This window comes from Haplochromis burtoni, unplaced genomic scaffold (genome assembly GCF_018398535.1).
Source record: "Haplochromis burtoni strain Fernald_Lab_line unplaced genomic scaffold, NCSU_Asbu1 Contig_139, whole genome shotgun sequence".
In the NCBI taxonomy this organism is placed as follows: domain Eukaryota; kingdom Metazoa; phylum Chordata; class Actinopteri; order Cichliformes; family Cichlidae; genus Haplochromis; species Haplochromis burtoni.
This window is the reverse complement of record NW_024582500.1, coordinates 426,433-447,796: the sequence shown is the minus strand read 5'-3', so window position 1 is coordinate 447,796 and position 21,364 is coordinate 426,433. Positions and strand designations below refer to the sequence as shown.

Sequence of the window (21,364 nt, the reverse complement as noted above, 5' to 3'; positions counted from 1 at the left end):
TGAAGCGCAGAGGCACCGAGCTGTCTCACACACTAGTAGGCGGGCGGCCTCTCTCTGCTTTCTGCACCTTACATCCAGCGCCTGCTTTCACATGACAGCTAAATGGAGCAACGAACAAAACTGACCCAAATCCCTCACAGCCAAATGTCTGGCTTTTGTTTTCTGCGGCATCTTGCTAAGAGAGAGAGTGCGTGTGTGCGTGCGTGTGTGTGTGCGTGTGCGTGTGCGTATGTGTGTGTGTGTGTGTGAGAAAGGAAGGGGTCCTGCAGTGCAGCCACTTTGGTAGCATATGCTATCCAGAAATTAATTCATTGCTCCCAGTAAATGATTATCTATCCATTATTTATCCAGAGAAAGTCTGTGATTTGGCCAAGGGTTGAGCAGACACTTTAACAATAATGAACACACAATAGTGCAGAATTTGGAGATAACGTATCAAGGTCAGAACTTCAGTGCAGTCACTAAGCTGATGCAGATTCTCACAGATTTTAGTCAGATGGTCACATTTCAGTCTTTCTGTAGATTGTTCCAGCAAAAAGGAAAAATGAACCAGTCCAAGGACAGAGTGAGTGTTTCCCTTAGCATCACATCATATTTGTGATATAGCAAGGCAAACAATATAACGAGTATGGGTACATATTTAAATGTTTTTATTAATTAATAAATAAATAAAAAAAGCCAAAACCTATATTTTGTCACTGAATTGGCTGCAAGGCTGCTGCTTTTGCTGTATGCTCTTCTTTGGACAGACTTCAGCTTCATCAGCTTGGACGTTCTTCAGCCTTGATGGTTGGTTAGCCTGGTTTCTGCTTAGATTGGCCCTTAAGCTCGTGTTGGAACGAGGACCACCATCGCCAGCTGCTCTTCAAGTTGTAGTCTGTCCAATTGTGAGAAGAGAGACTGGAAAAAGCTGATTGACATCGAGACCAGCAACAATTACAGCCTGGACTATAAAGACTATCACTAATGCTAGACTGTAAAGACTGGAGCTAGCTGGTTTGCAACAACTGAAGTTTCACCATAAGACGGGAATAGTTTGAAAAGTAGATTGATTTTGTTTAGTTCATCCACGATAACAATGCAATCAGCAGCCTCAAACAAAAATAAACTTGGACAGTTATGAATATACCCAGGCCACCCAAGTGAGGGTATGTGCGAGAACCACTGAGATTTATCTTTATGAGCCAATCAGTGAGAGAAACTCGAACCATGTAGACGCCCACTGAGCAGCAGCATACAAAGAACAGGGGTATATCCCCTTTCTGTAACCACTCAATATCCAGCTACTTTAGGTGTTTCCTAATGAGCAGATCACTCTAATCCAATAAAGGTTAAAGAAAAAAGTTGCCTGAGGGATGAAATGGGATTTACTCCTTAAAAAAAAAAAGAAGCAAATTTCATCTTAAACATGAGGTTTTCAGTGAGCATTTTAAACGACACGCTCTGGTCAGTTATCACGCCTAAATATATTATGACCATCTCGACTTCAGCCCCTAGCGCAGTTTCAGAAAGATTAGATGCTGTTTGAGAGCAGCATATACTTGTATTTTCTTGCATTTAACACCAGCTTAAGTTCAGTCAAATGAGACCGAACAGCATCAAAGACTGAGTGCAGTAATTCAGGGGTTCATATAGCAGATGATGATGATGGGATGCAGCATTAGATAAAACGACCACACATGCTGTATAAATGGAGTGCTAATATAAAAACGGTGATTGCTTAACTTGAGATTTTCATTTAATATCTTTTATTTTCGCAGACTGGTGTCAGCACATTTTGTTCTGTGCTCTTTAAGTTGTTTTTTTTTTTTTCTTCAGCCTGCGAACAGACATTAAAAAGACATCATAGAAACTGAAACCTATGAATTGTTTGGAGTTGCTCAAGCTCTAGAAGTGCACCCATGCACAAAATGTAGGCCACTCATATTTAATTCAAATATCATTTGTTACTTTCTTTCCCCCCCCAAAAAAAAGTCTTCCCCCTCCCTTTTTTTTTTTTTTTTTTTTTTTTTTCCAAGCATCTGTGGTTTGTTTGATTTCATTTTCCTTTCCCTGCACCCCCTCCCCTACCTGTGGACAGCCTGTGAAGTACTCTAAGGTACGGTACTCTCGACATGCATGTTGCGCACGGATGCTCCGACCTGTCTCGTGCACTTGACTTGCGTTGTTTGCTTGGATTGAGATGGAAGTTGTACCCGTGTTACCTGTCACGCAGATGTCTGAAATGACTTTGCTGCAATGTGTTGAGATGCCGTCACATGACTGATAGCAGAGGCTGTGATGTGAATTATGAATGAGAATACGGCTAGTTTGGACGTTTCCTTTGTGCTTGCTGCATTGATGTTTCCTGTAGAAAAATGTGAGAAAGCTTGAGGTTTTTTTCCCTTTTGTTTTTTTTAAACTTAAGTTCCCTCTGATCAGGTTATTCGAGAAGTTATAAGAAGCTACAATCTTAGCAATGAAAAGCTTAGTCACTCGGGGAAAACTTGTGTCTGCTGAAATGTGAATTATTGGATCTGTATGACATGCTCGTAAGAATTGATTGTGCTCGCTGGCTGTTTCACTTTGGCTTGTCACTGTGATGTGTGATGAAATTGACACAGGTATGTATGTGCATGGATTTAACTGTGCCCACCTACTTGCATCCCTCTCCTTACCCCCTTAGTCCAACACCAGGCTAAAGCTCGTGCGGAGCCTGGCGGTGTGTGAAGAGTCGTTTCCTTGCCCTATTCCTGAGCCTTCAGCAGCACCCCAGGTAAAGACCTCCATGAAACCAGCGTTGCACATTAGAGGCGTGCCAGTTTGGACCATATATTAGCAAGTCAACCTACTTGTAACAACTAATGGTTCTGCTGACCGTCGTGTCAGAAGGAATTTTGCTTTAATGCTAAATAAGAAACAACGAAGCTGTGCTTTTGCAGAGATGCTAGTCTGTCTCCTCAACTTTGTTTCACGGGCGCATGTGTGTTAGTGAGCCTTTTATAACTGACTGAATGAGTTACAACTAAAGAAAAATGGTTAAAAAGAGGCAGGCGAATTAGTTCATACCATTTTAGCCGTTTAGCTGATATCCGTCCACTTAGGTTCACTAATTGCAGCAGGCTAAACCATTTATAGCTGTATGTGAACGAGATTCTCCCACTGCTGCAGCTTATGCTCTTTATCTTCACGCTGATAATGGGAAATAAACTCGCCAGCATGCGAGTGCCTCGTTCTTTCACTGGCGTGTGTGTGCGTGTGTGCGTGTAAATGGGAAATAAGACTGCCAGCATACATTACCCGTTGCTTTCCTGCGTGTGTGTCGTGTGTGCGTGTGTGTGTCCGTGTGTGTGCTTCTGTGTGTGTGTGTTGTGTGTCGTGTGTGTGTGGCGTGTGTGTGTGTGTGTGTGTGTGTGTGCGCTGTGTGTGTCGTGTGTGTGTGCCTGTGTGTGTGTGTGTGTGTGTGTGTGTGTGTGCGTGTAAATGGAAGGTGGATAGCGCTACATTAACCCCGGGCCCCTGCAGCAATGGTATCTGTTATCCACAACAGAGCGATCGGATTATGAAGAAAATCACCCAACTCTGTGCTTCAGGATTGTACGCACACATTTATCCGCGCAGGCTGGTTTCATCCCTGTCAGCTGTATTTGGTGTAGTAAGTGTGAGACAGTTCATTGCCTTTACACTTAGATTTAGGAGCTTGCATATAGCTGTTGCCCTGTAGAACTGTGGTTGATCAGATCATCATTCTCACCTAGCAAAGGTCTGTTGACCCGGTAAGTTTAAAAATAAGGCCGTCAACTTCCTGTCCTGTCCTGGCACTCGGATCTCTTTTCTGTTGCAAAGTTGTGGCGGCAGTCTTGCCAATTTAGACCTTGTAACATTTACTCATCACTCTGAGGTCAGCACGAGTCTGATTTTATGCTTTTACATTAACATAAAGGCACTCACAAGATTGCAGCGTGTATGGAGCCCACACACAGTGCTTCAACAAACTCCTCTCATTAGTTTTTCCTCATTCAGTTAAACTACACTTTAGAAATTTCATTACACTGAAGTCTTCACCCTGACTTAAAGAGACTGTTACAGATCAGATTAACAGGGTTCACTAGTAGTGAAAATAATGCTGGTTTTGACAGAGCTTTAAGAGCTCAGGTTAGCTTGTTGCTTTCAGCTGTTTCTGGAAGTCTTTCTTCAGAGCAAAGAGAGTTGAACACATTCCTGACACATGGAGGTAACTTCATTAATAACTCCTAACTTGATTCTTCTTGATCCTTTTTGATTTATTCATTGATCTGTTGACATAAAAGCAACTTTGTCATCGCATATTGTCATTTAATGTCTATGGCAGTGGTGTCCAAACCCAGGCCTCAAGGGCCGGTGTCCTGCAGGTTTTAGATGTGTCCTTGAGCCATCGCAGATTATTTAAATAGCTAAATGACCTCCTCAACATGTCTTGAAGTTCTCCAAAGGCCTGGTAATGAACTAATCATTTCATTCAGGTGTGTAGAACCAGGGTGAGCTCTAAAACCTGCAGGACACCGGCCCTCGAGGCCTGGAGTTGGCCAAGCCTGGTCTATGGTCTTTGTTTGCCGCACCACAGCTAGTTGCTTCCTGTGTGGCCCTTTAGGGGTGAGGTGGATTGATTATACTTCCTGTTATTTTCTGTAACAGGTGGATACTGGATGCTAGTAAACATAAAGCAGGTTTCACAGAAGTCTGTGTTCACCATTCTTCAGGCTGCGTAAATGCTCGAGTTCAGACAGTTTTTGCTGTTGTCAGCTCTGCGTGATGTCATGGAAAGTGGTCAACCCTAATATGGTCATCTCAGACAGCTCTGCGTGTGAATCACAAAAAAGAACAGGATGAAAACTGAGGGCTTGCACCAAGGCCCTGTTGTAAGGATTAGGAATAAGTACATTATTTTGAACTGTTTGTCCTGTAAACTTGTTCTAGTACAGTCCAGTGGTAAAAATACAGTGGTAAATAGCGTAAATAAATAGCGTAATAGGCCCTGTTTAAACTTAAAAAGCAACAAATTGTTTTGAAATATTTTTAGTTTGAGATAAATTTAAGAGAGAAGTTCACCAATCTTGGTTTTATTGATATCCAAAGAGATAATTGGGATTACTTTCCCACGTGTAAGCTATAAATCATAGTATATCTAGAGCCTTATATGAAGATATGCTAGAATTAAACTTTATATAAGTTATAATTGTAAGCATACTCTGTTAATAAAGAGCACAGGCTCTCTTTAAAGACTGTAAGTCACTGTGAATTCATGTTTCATCAAGCCCAGTTTAATGTAGTCTGATGCCTCAGCCCAGCTTGTTAAGCTACAGGGCCACTTGCCTTGAAAGTGCTGACCTGGGATCAGTTCTTCATTTCAGCCCATTACAATTGAGTAGATGGACCTCTGATGCTTGATTAGCGGCCTTCATCTGACAGCTGTGATTAAATACCTGGCTGCAGCCGTCTGATGAAAACATCACATCATCAAAACAGAAAGCGTGGAGCTCCAGCAGCGAGCCAGGTGCTGCTTTGCTAAATCGACGCTTCTTTTGCGCCATATCTCCGGGCAAAAGCCCCCTCCCGTCAAACTTTACCCATTACATGCCGCTCTGCACAGCTCCTGGCAGACACACGCTCACGCACATTTACACACAGGTGTATCTGTTCCAGGCATTTCAGCCAGTCAGCACCGAGCTCCATAACCAGAGGGCGGTGTTATTCCCACAATGGTCTCGCATCGTCTGCACTCACACGATGTCCTGTATTACTGTCATCAATCATGTCGAGGAAATTACAATTTCCACACGTCAGCTACAGAGAGCTGTGGCACGCTCTAATTGAATACTCCTGATATTTCCCCTGCTCCCGTTATTGCCCCCGGAGTCGAGACTCCTTCTGCGACAAACTAACCTAGAGGGGTGAGGTAATGCAATAAGGAGAGAAAGAAGGGGGGAAAACACATTAGTATGAGTGCTGATTCTCAATCAAACTCTTATGATCATCCATTCCAAGCTTGTCCCATTGTTCACAGTTTCACATTGCTGTCTCTACTGTCAGGTAGTAACAAAGGCCCGTGTGGATCTGTGGACAGTCCAAGACGTCGCTGCTTTCTGTAGGAAAAACAAAAATCTACGTCTGCCCTTACATTGTTGGCCCGCTTGTCAGCTCCACTCAATGGCCAATATTCGGGGGTGGGTGGGTGGGGCTCTGAATGCACTTTTTTTCAGGTTTTTTTTTGTCTCCGAGTGACAGCATGTTCATTATATATTCACAAGACCATCATTTTCACGCTGTTTTCCCTTTATCTCGAGGTAAATGGATGTCAGGAAACAAATGAGGCAGCTCGCAACAGCTGCACATCAACCAGGCGGCTTCCATGTGATGCCGAGGGTGGCATTAAGCAGCAAACATCAGCGCTTCTCACCGGGAGGGGGGAAAAATGTTTTTGCTTTGACAAACCCACCCAGACGAACACACACAGACACGCGCTTGAACTTGCTGTCACTTCCACAGCACACAATCCTAGACTCATTTTCGCTTTTTCCCCAGTCTCGCTCAGGCAATTAGTCAGCCACGTTTCTCATTAGCATATTACACTTTCACATACATTCGGAGCGTCTTAAAACGAAGGCGAACGCGGCGTCTCATTATCTTGCTCCGCAGCTGTTACAGGGATCAAACTTGTGACCTTTCTCGGTTATGAGCTGCTCTCCCAACGCTAGGTCACCCCTCGCTCGCTCTCGTTCATTCATCTCGCTCTCACAGATTCTCTGATGTTAGCTTTCCACAGTTGTGTGTAATCCACTTACAGAGCGCTGGCAGTTCTTCTCCACTGTTCAACTTCCCTTTCAGCCTCGCCTGAAAAGCAAATCAGATACTGCTCTGAATGTGTGTGTGGTGGAGAAGAGTACGACTGAGGTAAACCAAGCCCATGTTAAATAGATTTAAATAAAATAAAAATCCACACAGTCATTTTAAAGAATTCTTCCAGTTGGAGGGGGATTATAGCTAAAACCTCTTTCTGCTGGATCGTAAGGAAGGAAATGCTGCCTTGTTTAATTTCAGGCTCCAACTCAAGTTCTGTTCAGGTGGTTTAAGAAAAACAAGCTAATCTGTCTCTTAGTTATTTGAAACACCTTTACTTCCAAGTAAACAGGTTTCCATTACAGTGGTCGTCCTATTCTGTAATTAACCCAGAATTAAATGCTTGTGTTTGACGCCCTTTTCTAGATTAAGGTCTCATGTCTGCTCACGGTCACATCTAGCATTTGCGGGGCATTCAGTTTTCCTATTTCTTTTTCCTTGCAAACCACCTGGTTTCACGCAGCTCCTCAGTTATATTTTCCTGTGTGAACAGGATGGGTTCCTACTCCAGCCCTTTGAAAAGGAAGAACGAGCTGCACAAGTCCAAGCCGAGAAAGAAGAAAACTACGACAAGGCGGACAAACCAGAGAAAACGCAGAAAAAAATGCTGTCGAGAGGTGAGAAATGTTTGTTTTTGCCGTTTTGGAAACGAATATCTACGCTCCAGTTACACTTCAAAATGAAGACCTGTCACCGTTTCCATCAACGCTTTAGCTTTTCTTTATATCCTAAACACCTGAGGCCTCGTTTATAAACATTGCTCCAAAAATGTGAGTTTATATATAGAAACAAACTAAAGAAAACACATACATGTGAAGACGAGCCGTGACGGCACTGTGGTGAGAGCGTCATTGGCAAACTATTGAAATGAAGCCAAATGCGTTAATGATACTTATCACACAATCCGTGTCACTCAGCCAAATTACATTCTTGTAATAATTATATCCTTTACCATGTCACCAGGAATATCCAATCCTCCACCTTTCTTTTTTCTGGCTCTGTGTCCTCCAGTTTGTCCAAAAGCACTTCTCCATTTTAAATGATATCTCATTATAGGCCAATAATTGGCGTGATTCAGTTAATTGCGACAAGCTCAAGGTGTGAAGCAATTATATGGATTCCCACAGGCGCATAAAGGTGTCTGCTTCCCTCTGTGGAGCGACACCACTGATGAGGCAGCCTCCAATTATAGAAACCAGACACCCACTAAGGGGATTGGGCTCCAGCGTCCCCCTCGACTCCCACTCACGAGTCTAATTCTTTTGTTGGTGCACAGGAACATGTTTTTCATTGTCAACTTTGTTACCCGACCACTTCTTCATTTCTTAAATGAAGCCAAATGCAGATCCCCCCCTCCCCCCTCCTAAATATCAGTCCCACTAATAACCAATCAAACGGCATCACGTTGAACGATGTCACCCTCAGTGATGGTTTCCTGTGTCAGGCGTGCAGTTTGGCTTTTTAGGTTTTCCCACACGAATAGGTGACTAATTTGCATATTAATATTACAAATTTCTTTAACTGTCATTAATTTGGATAGTTGACAGAGTGCATCATTTTAAGTATCTTATTATTCATTGCAAGAAAATTACACTCTGGGAAAGTTAGTTTGGTTGGATTTGTTAGGCGTTAGCCTCGTTCAGTGAATCGGGGTGTGTGTCTCCTTTTATCAGATTCCAGTCAAGACTATACAGATTCAACTGGGATAGATCTCCATGAGTTCCTGGTCAACAAACTGAAGGGCAACCCCAGGTGAGTTTAGGATACGTGAAAAAGTTGGTGTTAAATATTGAATGTCAGGGGCTCACAGACCAGTCATGGCAAAATGTAAAATCTGAAGTGTGATCCTTTCAGTGGTTTTATGTTACGTATGTTTTCACTTGCAGAGATATTATAATATTGGTAGCTTTGTCTGTGCTGGGGTTTTCTACCTCGGCAGTGCTAAGTCCAAAATGGAGGAAGCTGTTGTAGCTGTTATTAGTTCGTGTGTCACGCTGACCCGTTTTATGTAACCTCCTCTGCTGCACAGAAGTCATGAGACATGATTCAGTGTTACAAATATACAAGGGTTCAGTAAACATGAGTTTCTGTAGAGTCCCATAACAAAATGTTCTGGAGGGAAAAGGCACAAGCAGGAAAAACAAACACAATCTTTAGAGAGCATTTATAAGTGATTTGCGTTAGCATGCACCTTGCTTGCTGAAACAACAGAACGGTGGTCTTTCAAAAGATCAGGAATTGTTTTCTTTTCAGCCACACTGACTGTTGTTCTCTAATTTAAGCAAAGATAGATCGCTGAAATAATTTTGCTCATTGATTTTGAACAAAACAAATGATTAGTTCATGTTTTACTAAATGAAGAGGAAAATTGATTCTGTGTTCTTGAATAATTAATACAGCCACTGTTTCCCTGCTAGCTACAATGTTAGCATTTAGCTAACATTCTTAATGTCTACTTGACTACATCAATAAAATGTAAACATTGTGTAAAGACACACAACTTCAACTTGCTGTGACTCTTTCTGGTGTGACCTGTCCTATGACAAACATATTAACAGACATGTACAGAGGGATAACCTGAGAAATGGAAAGATATACTGACTTCTCAGACGGTCTTGTCTGTTTCATTTCCTAGGGATCGAATCATGCTGCTGAAGTTGGAACAGGACATCTTGGATTTCATCAGCAATAATGAGTAAGAAATGAATGAAAAGCACTTCCTGTCCTTACCAAACTCACCAGAGCACCTGGTTTTACTGAGTTAAACACATTTAACCAGAGATAGAGGGCTTTGAGTGTCCCCACAGTGACCTCTGAAGTGCAAAACAGCCCCAAAAATGACATCTATTCAGGATGCTGAATGCAGCTTTAATCCCCCCACTCATTGAACCTGGCGTTGGGACCTTTTGTGTTAATTGTAATGTTGTAATTTCTTTGTGTTTACCTGTAGAAGTCAAAAGAGAAAGTTCCCACCCATGACGCCCTACCACAGGATGCTGTTACACCGAGTGGCGGCCTACTTCGGCATGGATCACAACGTGGACCCCAGTGGGAAGTCGGTGGTGATCAACAAAACCACCAACACCAGAATGTGAGTGTCCTGGAGGTGTTTGCTATTTGAATTTAAGTTGTTAACTAGGGCTGGGCCATATCATACCGATCACGGTAATACCGGTATAATGTTGGGCAACGATAAGAAAATGAAATATCGCCATAGAATATGGGTAAAACGCGCACACGCAGTGCCTTTGTTTTCATACGCACATGGCAGAAAAAGGATGGCGGCGACAGAGAATGAGAAGGGCGAAAGCGGATCGTTGAATGAAACGGATGAACCAGAATTGGTTTGTCAAAATGCTGCAACTTCAGTGGTGTGGAACTGGTTTGGCTTTCGTCCGTCAGATACACAACACAGTACTATTTTTGGTAGAGCATGCTAGCGAGCCGTCGTTATTACCGTGTTTTTTGGTAAATACGGCACACTTAAAATCAGTCCTTTGATTTTCTGAAAATCGACAGTGCCCCTTATAATCCCGTGTGCCTTATGTATGAATTCTGGTTGTGTTTACTGACCTCGAAACGATTTTACGTACACGGCGCTCAAAAATCTGTCAGATGTCTTAGTACGACTTTGCTAAGCTACGAACCTGCACTGCTTGATGGATTGTCGGAGCATTACGGCTACCGTAGACTGGAGCCTCGCGGAGTGATACGTACTGTGCTTCAACATAATATTACCGTATTGTGTGTGTGTATAACCTCTTTAAGCTTTGTGGATATTATACATGGTTATGCTGAGGATCTGTCGGCCAGTTTCCACTGGAAATGCCTTTTGGTTAAACTGTCAGCAAGGAATTTGCACTGTTAATGTTTTACATAACACATAAAAAACAGCTGCTTGTTTAAGTGAAAATACATTGATGTTTTTTTTTTTTTGCACTAATAAAGTTGTGGAGTTGTAAAGTGTTTTCTCTGGTGTCAATTATATCGTCAGTTATATCGTTATTGCAAATTTTCAAATGTATATCATGATAAATGTTTTTGGTCATATCGCCGTGCTCTATTGGTAACTAAACGTTAGCGGGATCGCTCTTCTAAAACATGTGATATTTCTGCAGGTTAATTGGTGGCGAATTTCTGCAGCCATAAGCTGTTTCAATCAGTCGAGAGATAAGTTGATTTGCCGCGCTGCTAACATATGTTGCTGTCAGCATTCGCCCGAAATTAAGCTGCCACTAAAACTCTTGCGAATTCCCCCCACCGACAGACCCGATCAGAAATTCTCCGAGCACATCAAGGATGACAGGGCGGACGATTTTCAGAAACGCTACATTCTCAAACGAGACAACTCCAGCTTTGATCGTGAAGACAGCACGGTAGGTGTTTTTTCTTTTTTTTCTTTTCTTTTTCTTTCCTCCACCAAGCTGTCACTTTCATTTCTGACATGTTGGTAAGAGTGGGACAATCTGGCGTCCCTGACATAGCTGGTAAAGAAGTGTGTGTGTGTGTGTGTGTGTGTGTCCTTGCCAGATTCGAATGCGTTTGAAAGCTGACAAGAGGAGCAAATCGATGGAGGAGAGGGAGGAGGAGTACCAGCGAGCCAGAGAAAGGATATTTGCACATGATGTGAGAGCTGTTTGTGTAGGCGGAGTGGGGCGGGGAGGGGTTGAGGGTGGGGGTGTGTGTGTGTGTGGTGGGGGCCATGTTGCACAAATCTTTGTGTCATTTCTATTCATGTGCAAATTCACTAGATTTCTTGCTAACAATTACCACGGCAGGATTTTTGAAATTATAGACTGAGGGGGGGTGCGCTCCGATTTTTCAAGGCCCTCCATCTTTGTGAAGAAGTCAGATTTATTGGTAGACATGCATGCTTTGGAGCCCACAGTGCAATGGCACGTTTCGTTAACACAGTTATTGACAAATTGTTCAATACTACAGAGAATTTTCATAAATATAAAACATCTTTCAGTAGAGATGAGTTGGCTTTTCTTCCACATTATTGACAGTAATTTCCCTCTTCACTCGCAGGGAGATCACTTCATACTGGATAGAAGGTAAGTAGTGAAATGGCATTAATCACATGATCGCTGACGTTCCGCCACATTTCATTATAAATAGAAATATTCCCCCAAAAGCCGTGTCTGGCTAACGCGGATGATGAATTGTCAGGTAATTGGCCAAGGTAGGGCTGATTTCATCCTATAAAGGGGAACTGGAGCTCTTCAGAAAAGCCGCTACTTTAACAGAAGTTCAATCACTTTTATAGTATTCCTGTCAGAGCAGCAATTAGAGGCAGCCCTGCCACGTTTTAAAATGGTAGATGGCTCATTTTTGTCAGCGCCTGCTCTCTGAAATGCCTCTCTCCTCCCTTCAGTGCTCAGGATGAAGACGCATGCATGAGCACCCAACAGAGGCGGCAAATGTTCAGGTGGGTCCGCACACACACACACACACACCCATCCTCGCACACATACGTCTTTGAGCTCCTTCCAGAGAAAGCCCTTTGAGTCGCTGTCTGTCTTAATCGGCTCGCTCAGGAACAGGACTGCTGATGTGAGGATTTGTTTTTGCTGCTGGAGAAAGCTCCTGTTTAACTGGATTTTCTGCCCAGACCTCCTCATGTGGGACAGCCTATTCACACCAACAAACGGCCAATTAAACCGCAAAAACATTTTTTTCCCCCCCAAAATGAAAACACCAGATCTTTTCTTTTTTTTTTTTTTCTTTAAGTGATCGTATATTTAGGAGTTTGTGCAGGTTGTTGTTAGGAGTAGACACAGGCTTGCTGGACTGCTCCGATATGTTGTTACAGTCTCCAGTCATCTTGTAACATGTCAAACACCAAAAATAGACTTTTTTTAAAAAACTTTTCCAGCTGAAACAATAGTTGATCCTCAATCAGTCAACAAGAAGAATGATTGGGAATCATTTTTGGCGGCTCATAAACCATTTTGGGGCAATTTCCAGTATGTAAGGGTGAAAAAAAAAAATGCCCTTTAAGTACAAGCGTCCTAATCACAGACGTAGAAATAAATGATGATAACATATTTTGAAAATGTATGCTTTCTTGCCTTTCAGGTTACGGGCCGGCCAGTCTGGCGCCAGCCGGCAGAGCAGCTCGGAGACAGAAGCGCTGCCGCGACACGGCGAGCCCCGGCCTTGGAGCAGCACCGACAGCTCGGACAGCTCCAACCGACTTGCCCCGCGGCCCGCCATCACCAAGGCCAGCAGCTTCAGCGGCATTTCCCCCGTCCTCGTCAGAGGGGATAGCACAGCCAGCAGCAAGAGCACCGGGAGGCTCTCGAAAACAGGCAAGAGGCAGCCGAGCAGCACTGTGTTCGGATGATGTCCAGTACTGATAGACACTGTGGACACAGATATTTCCTAACAATGGTGTGTTCACAGTATGGTGTTCACACCATTAATTATTTCTTAACAATTTGGGCAGTTACCACCACTGATATTAAGAAATCATCATTATAAAAATAGTTTCAGCTATTCTTAACCTGTTAGTTAGTGCAGAATTAGCTATAAATATACAGTATGAGTCGTGACAGCTGATATCAGCCGACATATTGGTGCAGACCGTCCTCACTTGGTTTGAAATGGAACGACGGTGCAGTCTGAACGTAAAACGCTTGAATGAAGTGCAGCTCTCATTATTCTGTTATCGACAGACTGTTAATGAACTGATTTTTGAGGAGGGACATTCAATCAGATGTAGATTTTTATGTGATTGATGGCTTTTGTTCTAAATGAAACTAATGGGGGATTTGTCTCATTAGCGAGCGAGCATCTAATTTATTCATGCAGTCGTGCAGACGAAGGAGAGGAAACTCTGTCACAGCATGAGGAGGAAGGATTCACTAATTAGATGGTAAATGAGAAACAGAAATAAGAAAGTAGCAGAAGAGCTTCAAGCAAAATGCTCGCTTTTTTTGGGTGGGGGGGGGAACCTGAGCTCTCATCAGAAGGAATGTTTGTCGTCCCGCCGCGGTCGATAAAAGTCTGCAGGGCGAGCGCAGCCGGACAGCTGTCAAAACTAATTACCGCACATCAACCTGGTGATGGAGGAGGTTCTTTAAATGTGGTGCAGCAGCAGAGGAAAAGCGAACAGTGAGGAGTTACTGCATAATGTATAAGTGTAAGCACAGGGAAGTGTCAGTGCCGTGTCACCGAGATGAAGTTCAGGCTGCTCCTCAACCGCAAGTGCTTACTCCACAGTACGATCCATTTGTAACCCGATTGGCTGCGATGAGATGTTCTGCATTACAGGCTTGTCTTCTTTATCTCAGTAACAAGCAGCAGTCCTTGGGCGACCTCTGCTCTCCATTTTGTTCTTGCTTCTTTTCCCCCCCAGTTTTCCTTAAATCGTGTGATTTTTCACAGTCGAGGAGACATTTTCGCCTGTGCTGCCTTTCTCTTCTGCCTTTGTCTTTCACTCTCAAATAAGCTTTCACTGCCACAGATCACTTGAAAAAAGGAGCTTTAGTATTGTTGAAGCTAAATGTTTTTTGGGTTTTTTTCAGCTTTTCTGACTGAGTTATGACAGAATTATCCGTTTCTTACTCGCAATCACGAACACAACTTATTATTTATGTGTTTTCTGAATCCAGTGGTGGAAAACATCCACGGAAACAAATGTGAGGTCATTTGCTTTTTCTACTCTGCTAAAAATCTATATTTATATGTTTGCGGGTTAGACGTTTACGTAGAAACCATGTGAACAGCTTGTGAAGGATGATCTGTTGTTCTACATTAGGTTACAGAATATGTTTGATCTTTACAGCCGCATTAACTCTGCACCATGGCCTGAAATGTTGTTGCAACAGCGCAGACTTGAGCTACTGTGACAGGTGTATTTGGTGGTGATATGCTACACAAACACAAAGATATAATGACACTGAAAGAAATGTAAGGTGCTGTCATCGCTCATTATGCTAATGCAGTAGCTAGTATTCTGCCACACATGCCATTTTTCCCATTTTCATAGCTCTGACAACACATGTTGTCAGAGCTATGAAGTTGGTGCTCAAGTCAGCAGTTGGTGCTCAAGTCAGAGTTGTTCAATATTTAACGGCCTCGAGCCCGACGTGATCAGTTCAGTTTGCCTCATGATGGCAGACACGGGTACAAACGGTAACGTCACCTGCTACTGCGTATGCTCTGCGGGGGATTCGGTGCAGGGAGGCCGTCTTCAGGTTTTTATGGCCGCGTTGGAGCGAAACTATATGAAACGACATCGGGCCGTGAAACTGCAGCAAAGGATGGCTAATAAGAGCCATCGTCTGGTAATTAAGCTGGCATTTTGGCAACTGTCACACATTTCAGTGAGGTTTAAAAAAATGATCTGATTGGACAACAACGCTCAACTGTCCTGGATGTTCAAGGTATTTCAGGTATAATCCACACGTCGCAAGGCTGGAAATGTTTACCCGCGTTTGCACAATTGAGCTTTGCAATAACAATCGATTTGCATGACAAATACCAATAAATGTGAGCATCAGCGATGATGGTTTGGTAATTTTGCGTTAATGGTGCATATCTGTGTAGTGTTATTGTTGTTACTTTAAAATGGATTAGGTCCCACCGTGTGTGTGTTTAAAGCACATAAAAATACCGCTTCTTTCGAAGCCTGTGATATTATTATTTTGTTTCAAGCTGTTTAAATGTAAATTTAATCTTAACTACAGGCTATTCTTGCTCTCCTCCTTCCGTGAAAGTCCTCTAACAAGTTTTCTAATGGGAACAATATTAAACTCGGCCAGCTAAAATCCTAAACACCAGATTGGAGTGTCAGTCCCTCCTCCCTAAACCCCCTTCGCACGCTCACCATTCTGCACAACATTCGTTAATTATACAGAGAGAGATCCATCACAGACGGTGCAGAGTTACCAGTTTCTCAATCAACAGTTGCCTCAAGAGACTGCAACGCAATGCTACCACAGGAGAGGTTGCATTAATGGCAAGAGGCATGACTGCGAATATCCTCCCGTGTTTCATTATCACCATAGGCTCTTCTCCTCCCACATGAATAACGAAAGCACAAAAGCGACAAGTTTGAGTCGCTGTGGGAAAATCTAGAGGCAGAGGATAATCACCCCTCTGTTCCGCTTCTCCTCAGGTTCAGAATCGTGCAGCAGCGTCGGTTCCTCGTCCAGCTCGCTGTCCCGCCCCCAGCTGCCTCTCCCAGTCTCAACCTCTTCCCGCTCCAACGTTCCCAGCGCACCTTTAATCCATCCCGCTGCTGACGCCAGAGGCGCCGGACACCCTGAGATGACCAAGAGCCTCCTGTCACAGCCGCCGCCAGCTACAGACGCAGCAAACTATTACCTGTTACCGCTGGAAGCCTCAGGGATACCACCTGGCAGCGTTCTGGTCAACCCACACACAGGTGGGTGATGCCAAGCCTCTGTATTCTTATTGGATAAAATCAGAAATGACTTTTTAAAAAGGATTCCTGTGTCTTCATAAGTGTGGTGATCCAGCCACAGTCTACTGCAAATTAAACGATCCAAAAATACGATCCCCCATCTTGTAATTTGCTGCTTTCCAAATGAAAATTCATAACTTTGGAACAGAATTACAGGTTGGCACGGGCTTGCACTCGGTTTGTCTGTCAAATTAGTAGTCAGACCAAAGCGTGCTGATCAAAATGCAGCGAACAGATGGGAGAAATCTGTAAATATGCATCACGGGCCCAACGCGCAGTTGTGTACTTTTTGGTCTCCGAACTGATCTTCAAACTCTGCCAAGGTCGTTATTTCCTGTTGACTCTCCCCTCATGGACCCGTCGGGGTGTGTCCTTCACTGTCATCATTCAAGTTTTTTTTTTTGTTTTTTATCCTCTTTGCATGAAGCTGAATTATTTGTGTGTGAGAAACGCTCGCATCACAGTGGTTTTCGGTCTCTTATGAATTAAATTTGACAGGCAAGCCTTTCATCCATCCTGATGGCAGCGCTGTAGTTTATAACCCAGCCAGCATCGCCCCAGCTGCTGGCAGGATCCAACAGCAGGGGAAACCCCCACAGCAGCCAGTTCCCGCCACAGTGCAGCAACAGCCAACCAATCACCTTCACTCCCAGGTCAGTGGGCGGTATTTTGTTTTTCAGGCATTTTTCTATCATTTAAACCAGTTTCCACGTTTTTCCTAACTGCTTCCTAACCTCGCTAACTCAGAGTGTAGAGATGGGGCTTCACTAAACCATGTCCTAAACTAACAAAACTAAGCTTTAACAAACTGATTAAACAGAATATTTATTAGCATGTCCAGCTACATAGTATAGTTCTTATAAAAAGACTGGTTAATTGCATGTTAGCACATTAACTATGTGTTAGCTACTTTACCCACGTTTGCGATAACTTTAGCATTCAGTGGAGTGTAGCACTATTTGAGCCTGAGCTAATATTGGCTTTGTGTGAGACTGAGCTAGTGTTAGCTTTCAGTAAATCCAACCTATAAAATATATTACAAATATGTGAAGGAACGCTAGTGAGCCCCACCAGTTTACTAACATCCTCCGTCCAATCTTGTCTCCTGTCCTTCTGTCCATTTCTTCCCTTCCCTCCTCAGCCGATCTGTCCTCCTCTCCAGCCGCCCTCTGAGCCTGTCCACAACCCAATGGTCTCTTCTTATCCTCTTCCTCCTCCTCCTCTTCCTCCTTCTCAGTTCCTGCCCGTCTGTCCTAACCAACAATACACTGTGGTACCGAACTTCCTTCTTCCATGTTATTATTCTTCCCCCGCTCCATCTCCTGTCAGACCTGGCTCATTAAGAGCTTATTTATAGGCTTCTTCTCTGAGCAGTTGGATTAGTTCATTAAAATCTGACACAAATGTCCAAAAAGAAAAAAGAATCCACTCGTTTTGGGTTGTGCTAAAGAAGTCCTCTGAGCTCTCCTTAGACCCAGGTCTCCATACTGTATTGATGTGCCTTTTGTATCAGTAATATTGATTCAAATGTATTTATATTTTGGTAGTCTGTGAATTATCTTATTTCATAGAAATAATGAAATTAGCAGATGGAGTTTTGCATCCTCATAGTTCACGTCTTGTCCTTTCTATGCATTACTTTAGAAAAGCAGATCTCAACACGCCTCCGAATAACTATTCTGCTAACTTATGTTGTGGAAAGGTGTATCTAAATCCAGCCGGAGCCATTTACACACATATATAGATCATGCATTCGCTTAACCTCATTTTTGACCTGGTTTTAGTGAAAGACATGCCTCTGTGACTAATTACGCCTGTGGAAAGTTCCATTAATATTTAATTCATCACCAGATGTTAGTGCTGCATAATCCATGCCTAAAAACACTATTTTTCCAACAACATGTCAGAGATGACCTGGGCTGCTGATACTCATGAGGGCTTGGGTCAGTTATATGAGCTATCTGCATTTAGTTAAAGTGAAAGTCGATATGAGATGTCTTTGATTTAACACTTGGATTAGAAACGCGCTGGTTGAGCTGTATATTGATCTAGATTATAAGCAGAATAAATGTGTTAAATTCTGTGACCTGGCTCTGAGAATCTACTGCTGTCTATTGTTGATTTTAATCTGTGCCGTATTAAAAGTGTTCCCCATAATTATCTCTGCAGCCTGACTCTCTCAACGCCCAGTTTAGCCACATGACTCTGGCGCAGCAGCCAGCCAATGACAGTGGCCCTTCAGCTCCTGACGGTCGCCACTATCCCTCTGTGTACCACCACCACCACCCCTCTGCTGTGGTGCTGCAGGGCGCTCCTCCACAGCAGGTTGCTAGCTACATAGTGGCAGGGCCATCAGGAGGACACCCGGGGGTGCTGCAGGGTCAGCCCATCCCACTCCCAACCCCGGCCCAAAATCACACATATCCCAGCTCCGCCCTGGGTCATGCTGCTTTTCCCGGATCCGCCCTGAACCAGCCACTCCTGCAGCAGCACACCTACATCCAGCAGCCTGTCCAACAGGTACGGACTTCAGCTAACAGCTGCACAGCTAAAATCCCGCCGTCTTGTCCAGAGGCGTCTCAGAATGTGCTAATTTGTCATCATGAGTCACTCCTGCAGTGAAAACCAGCTTTATGACTAATCCTTCATTCCTCCTCCCGCTGTGAAGTCAATTCAAATGGGACCGCTGATGCGTCACGCGCTTGTTGAATTTGTGTTTTGCGTCTCTCGCAGATGTCCTCGTGTTACTGCTCTTCAACCCACCACCCACACTGTTCCAGCACGCAGCAGCAGCAGCACTACCGGCCGCCTGTCAGCACGCTGCCCTATAACTGCCCACAGAGCCAAAACCTGCCCCAGCAACAAGGTACCTACACGGTCATTTTAAAGAGCCGCTGCTACTGCTGACTTTGTGACTGTGGTGTTTTTGGCAATTAATGTACTAGCAGATTAAACGGGGTGAGGGTGGTGACTAACCGACTAATATAAAAGCAATAAATTTATTAAACCCAGTTTCACATGTTAGGTGTCAAATATAAGGCCCGGGGTCTAGAATCAGCCCAGCCGAAGACGATCCAGCCCACTGGATGTCTTTTTAAAGGAGGGAAATTTTTGGACTCACTTTCACACACTATTATGCTGTTATGTAATCGCTGTCACAAGATTACATTGAGTTTAAAGGGTTTTGAGCAATTTCTTAACACAGTGAACTAATCATCCACTTCAATACCTTTAATTTTGTTACTTTGAAAAAAATATGACTTGATTTTTTTCACTTTGTTTTTTTTCCTGTTTCTTTTTAACATTTTTGTGTCCTTATTATCTTTGACACGCACTGATGTGCTCACAGCCACACGTGGCTCCGTTATAAATTGTCTTCTTTGATTGATAATAAATTCAGATTAAAGTTGCACACTGGGATACCAAACGCCAGCAGTTCCCTCTACTTTTACCTCTACTCTTCTGTGCTGAACCGACAGTACAAATTAGCACAGCTTTGAAAGCGTCGCACAGTGGATCTGAAGGAAATCAAAGGGTGTTTTAATGAATAAGATCCAAAGTTTTCCTTGAATTTGAGGCTCCGTGTTGTTAGGAGCAAAGCTCAGCCTAGCTGTTTTGTCATGAGTCATGCTCAATAGACTTTGTTAACTTCTCACTTTGAGCTCTTAGAGAGCATTTTTATGTCAGACGGCTCTGTGAAGGACAAATATTCCTCCCTTCCTTCCCTCTGTTTGTTTGTTTTTACGAGTTCAGATGTCTCCCCGGGAGTCATCACTAGATTATTCAGTTTCTGTTGTCTTTCGTTTTTTCCCTTTTTTTTTTTTTCATTTTGCCACAGGAATTGAGATTGTTAGCTCCTGCTTGGTCTTTTTCCTCACCACACACACACACACACTCTCTGTTACTTAACTGGATGTAATGTTGCCCCAGAGTTGTGACTTGTACAATCAGGCACACACGTCTCCATAAGTGGCTGCGGCACTATTCTGTCATCTGTAAGCTGCAAATGTGGCTTCCCTGCTGGGGATGCGGGGAATAGACAGCGAACAAATGGAGCTGACCTACAAAGGCAAAGGACAGCAATTATTTCTCTGGGAAACAAAAAAAAAAAATGACTCCAGCGCCTTCTTGCTCCTTTGTTTTTTGCATTAATTAGAGATGCACACATAGAAGAGCATCTAAAGGTGAAGACGCTGCGGCGTGGGTTGCACACACAATAAATAAGTTATCAATGGAAATTCTCCGACGGCCCAGCCAGTGGCCACAGAGGAACCTGTCAGTGTTTCCACTCAATTGCATCAGACAGTCACCACTACCACAGGGCTTTAGCTTCTTTCTGAGAAAGCATCGTGTAATATATGTGAAAGGACTGAAGTGTTCCTTTTTTTTTTCTTCACTGCTGTTAGGAAATTATTAGAAGGCATTGTTATATAAATTGAACATCACTACTAGATAGACAATTGATAAAGCTAATGTCCTCTAAAGATGGTACATATTTTCTTGAAAGAATACAGCTATGATTTGAGTCGTACATCAACCTTTCTTTGGTTTCTGCTGCTCCTTTGAGGATTTGCTGCTCTTGCTCCTACTACAAACTAAATGTCAGGCCTAGAGAGAGAATGTCACTTTGATTGAATATAGTTATATATTCAATCAAAGAGACAGTAATAAAAAATGTTTTAGATCTGAAGCTCAACAGATTTCAGTTGCAAATAAATAAGCTTTCCTGCACAGCACAGAGTCGCCGTGTGTTTAGAATAGGGATGAACTGATGAGAGAAACCAGACCAACAACTTGCTGACAGTCTGACAACTGATGCCAAACCAAATTATATAAAATATAATAGAGCTCTATTTTTAAAACAAATGTGTTCAACATTTCTCCATTCAAACATTTAACCAGTGCAAATCTGAACAAGTAAATATTGACTAATTTCATTGGCCTTTTTCCCCCTTGAGTACTGATATACAGTACTGTGCAAAAGTCTTGAGCCAGCTTTCATTTCTTTGTGTTTTACTGGGAAAATTGGATATAGATGTAGCAATTTATGGAAACATAAATGGACAATATATG

At 43.1% G+C, this 21,364-nt stretch overlaps 1 protein-coding gene across 12 annotated transcripts in view; it reads left to right on the top strand.

Annotated features, from left to right (window-relative positions):
- The window catches only part of LOC102314604 (R3H domain-containing protein 1), a 52,140-nt gene that overhangs the window by 19,261 nt on the left and 11,515 nt on the right, over positions 1 to 21,364 (top strand). For 8 of the 12 annotated variants that reach the window (XR_006054805.1, XM_014337316.2, XM_042224497.1 and 5 more), the window contains exons 4-19: positions 2,081 to 2,098; positions 2,666 to 2,755; positions 7,349 to 7,472; positions 8,529 to 8,607; positions 9,491 to 9,550; positions 9,806 to 9,946; positions 11,123 to 11,231; positions 11,386 to 11,481; positions 11,887 to 11,912; positions 12,233 to 12,286; positions 12,937 to 13,169; positions 15,983 to 16,252; positions 16,790 to 16,944; positions 17,433 to 17,564; positions 18,461 to 18,811; positions 19,025 to 19,157. Coding sequence is in view for 11 of the 12 variants with exons in the window: in XM_014337316.2 (XP_014192802.1) it covers positions 2,081 to 2,098; positions 2,666 to 2,755; positions 7,349 to 7,472; positions 8,529 to 8,607; positions 9,491 to 9,550; positions 9,806 to 9,946; positions 11,123 to 11,231; positions 11,386 to 11,481; positions 11,887 to 11,912; positions 12,233 to 12,286; positions 12,937 to 13,169; positions 15,983 to 16,252; positions 16,790 to 16,944; positions 17,433 to 17,564; positions 18,461 to 18,811; positions 19,025 to 19,157 (2,071 nt within the window). In the remaining variant the exon portion in view is untranslated. The remainder of the gene's footprint in view (positions 1 to 2,080; positions 2,099 to 2,665; positions 2,756 to 7,348; positions 7,473 to 8,528; positions 8,608 to 9,490; positions 9,551 to 9,805; positions 9,947 to 11,122; positions 11,232 to 11,385; positions 11,482 to 11,886; positions 11,913 to 12,232; positions 12,287 to 12,936; positions 13,170 to 15,982; positions 16,253 to 16,789; positions 16,945 to 17,432; positions 17,565 to 18,460; positions 18,812 to 19,024; positions 19,158 to 21,364) is intronic. The other 4 variants (XM_042224501.1, XM_042224502.1, XM_042224504.1 and 1 more) reach the window with 4 other exon arrangements.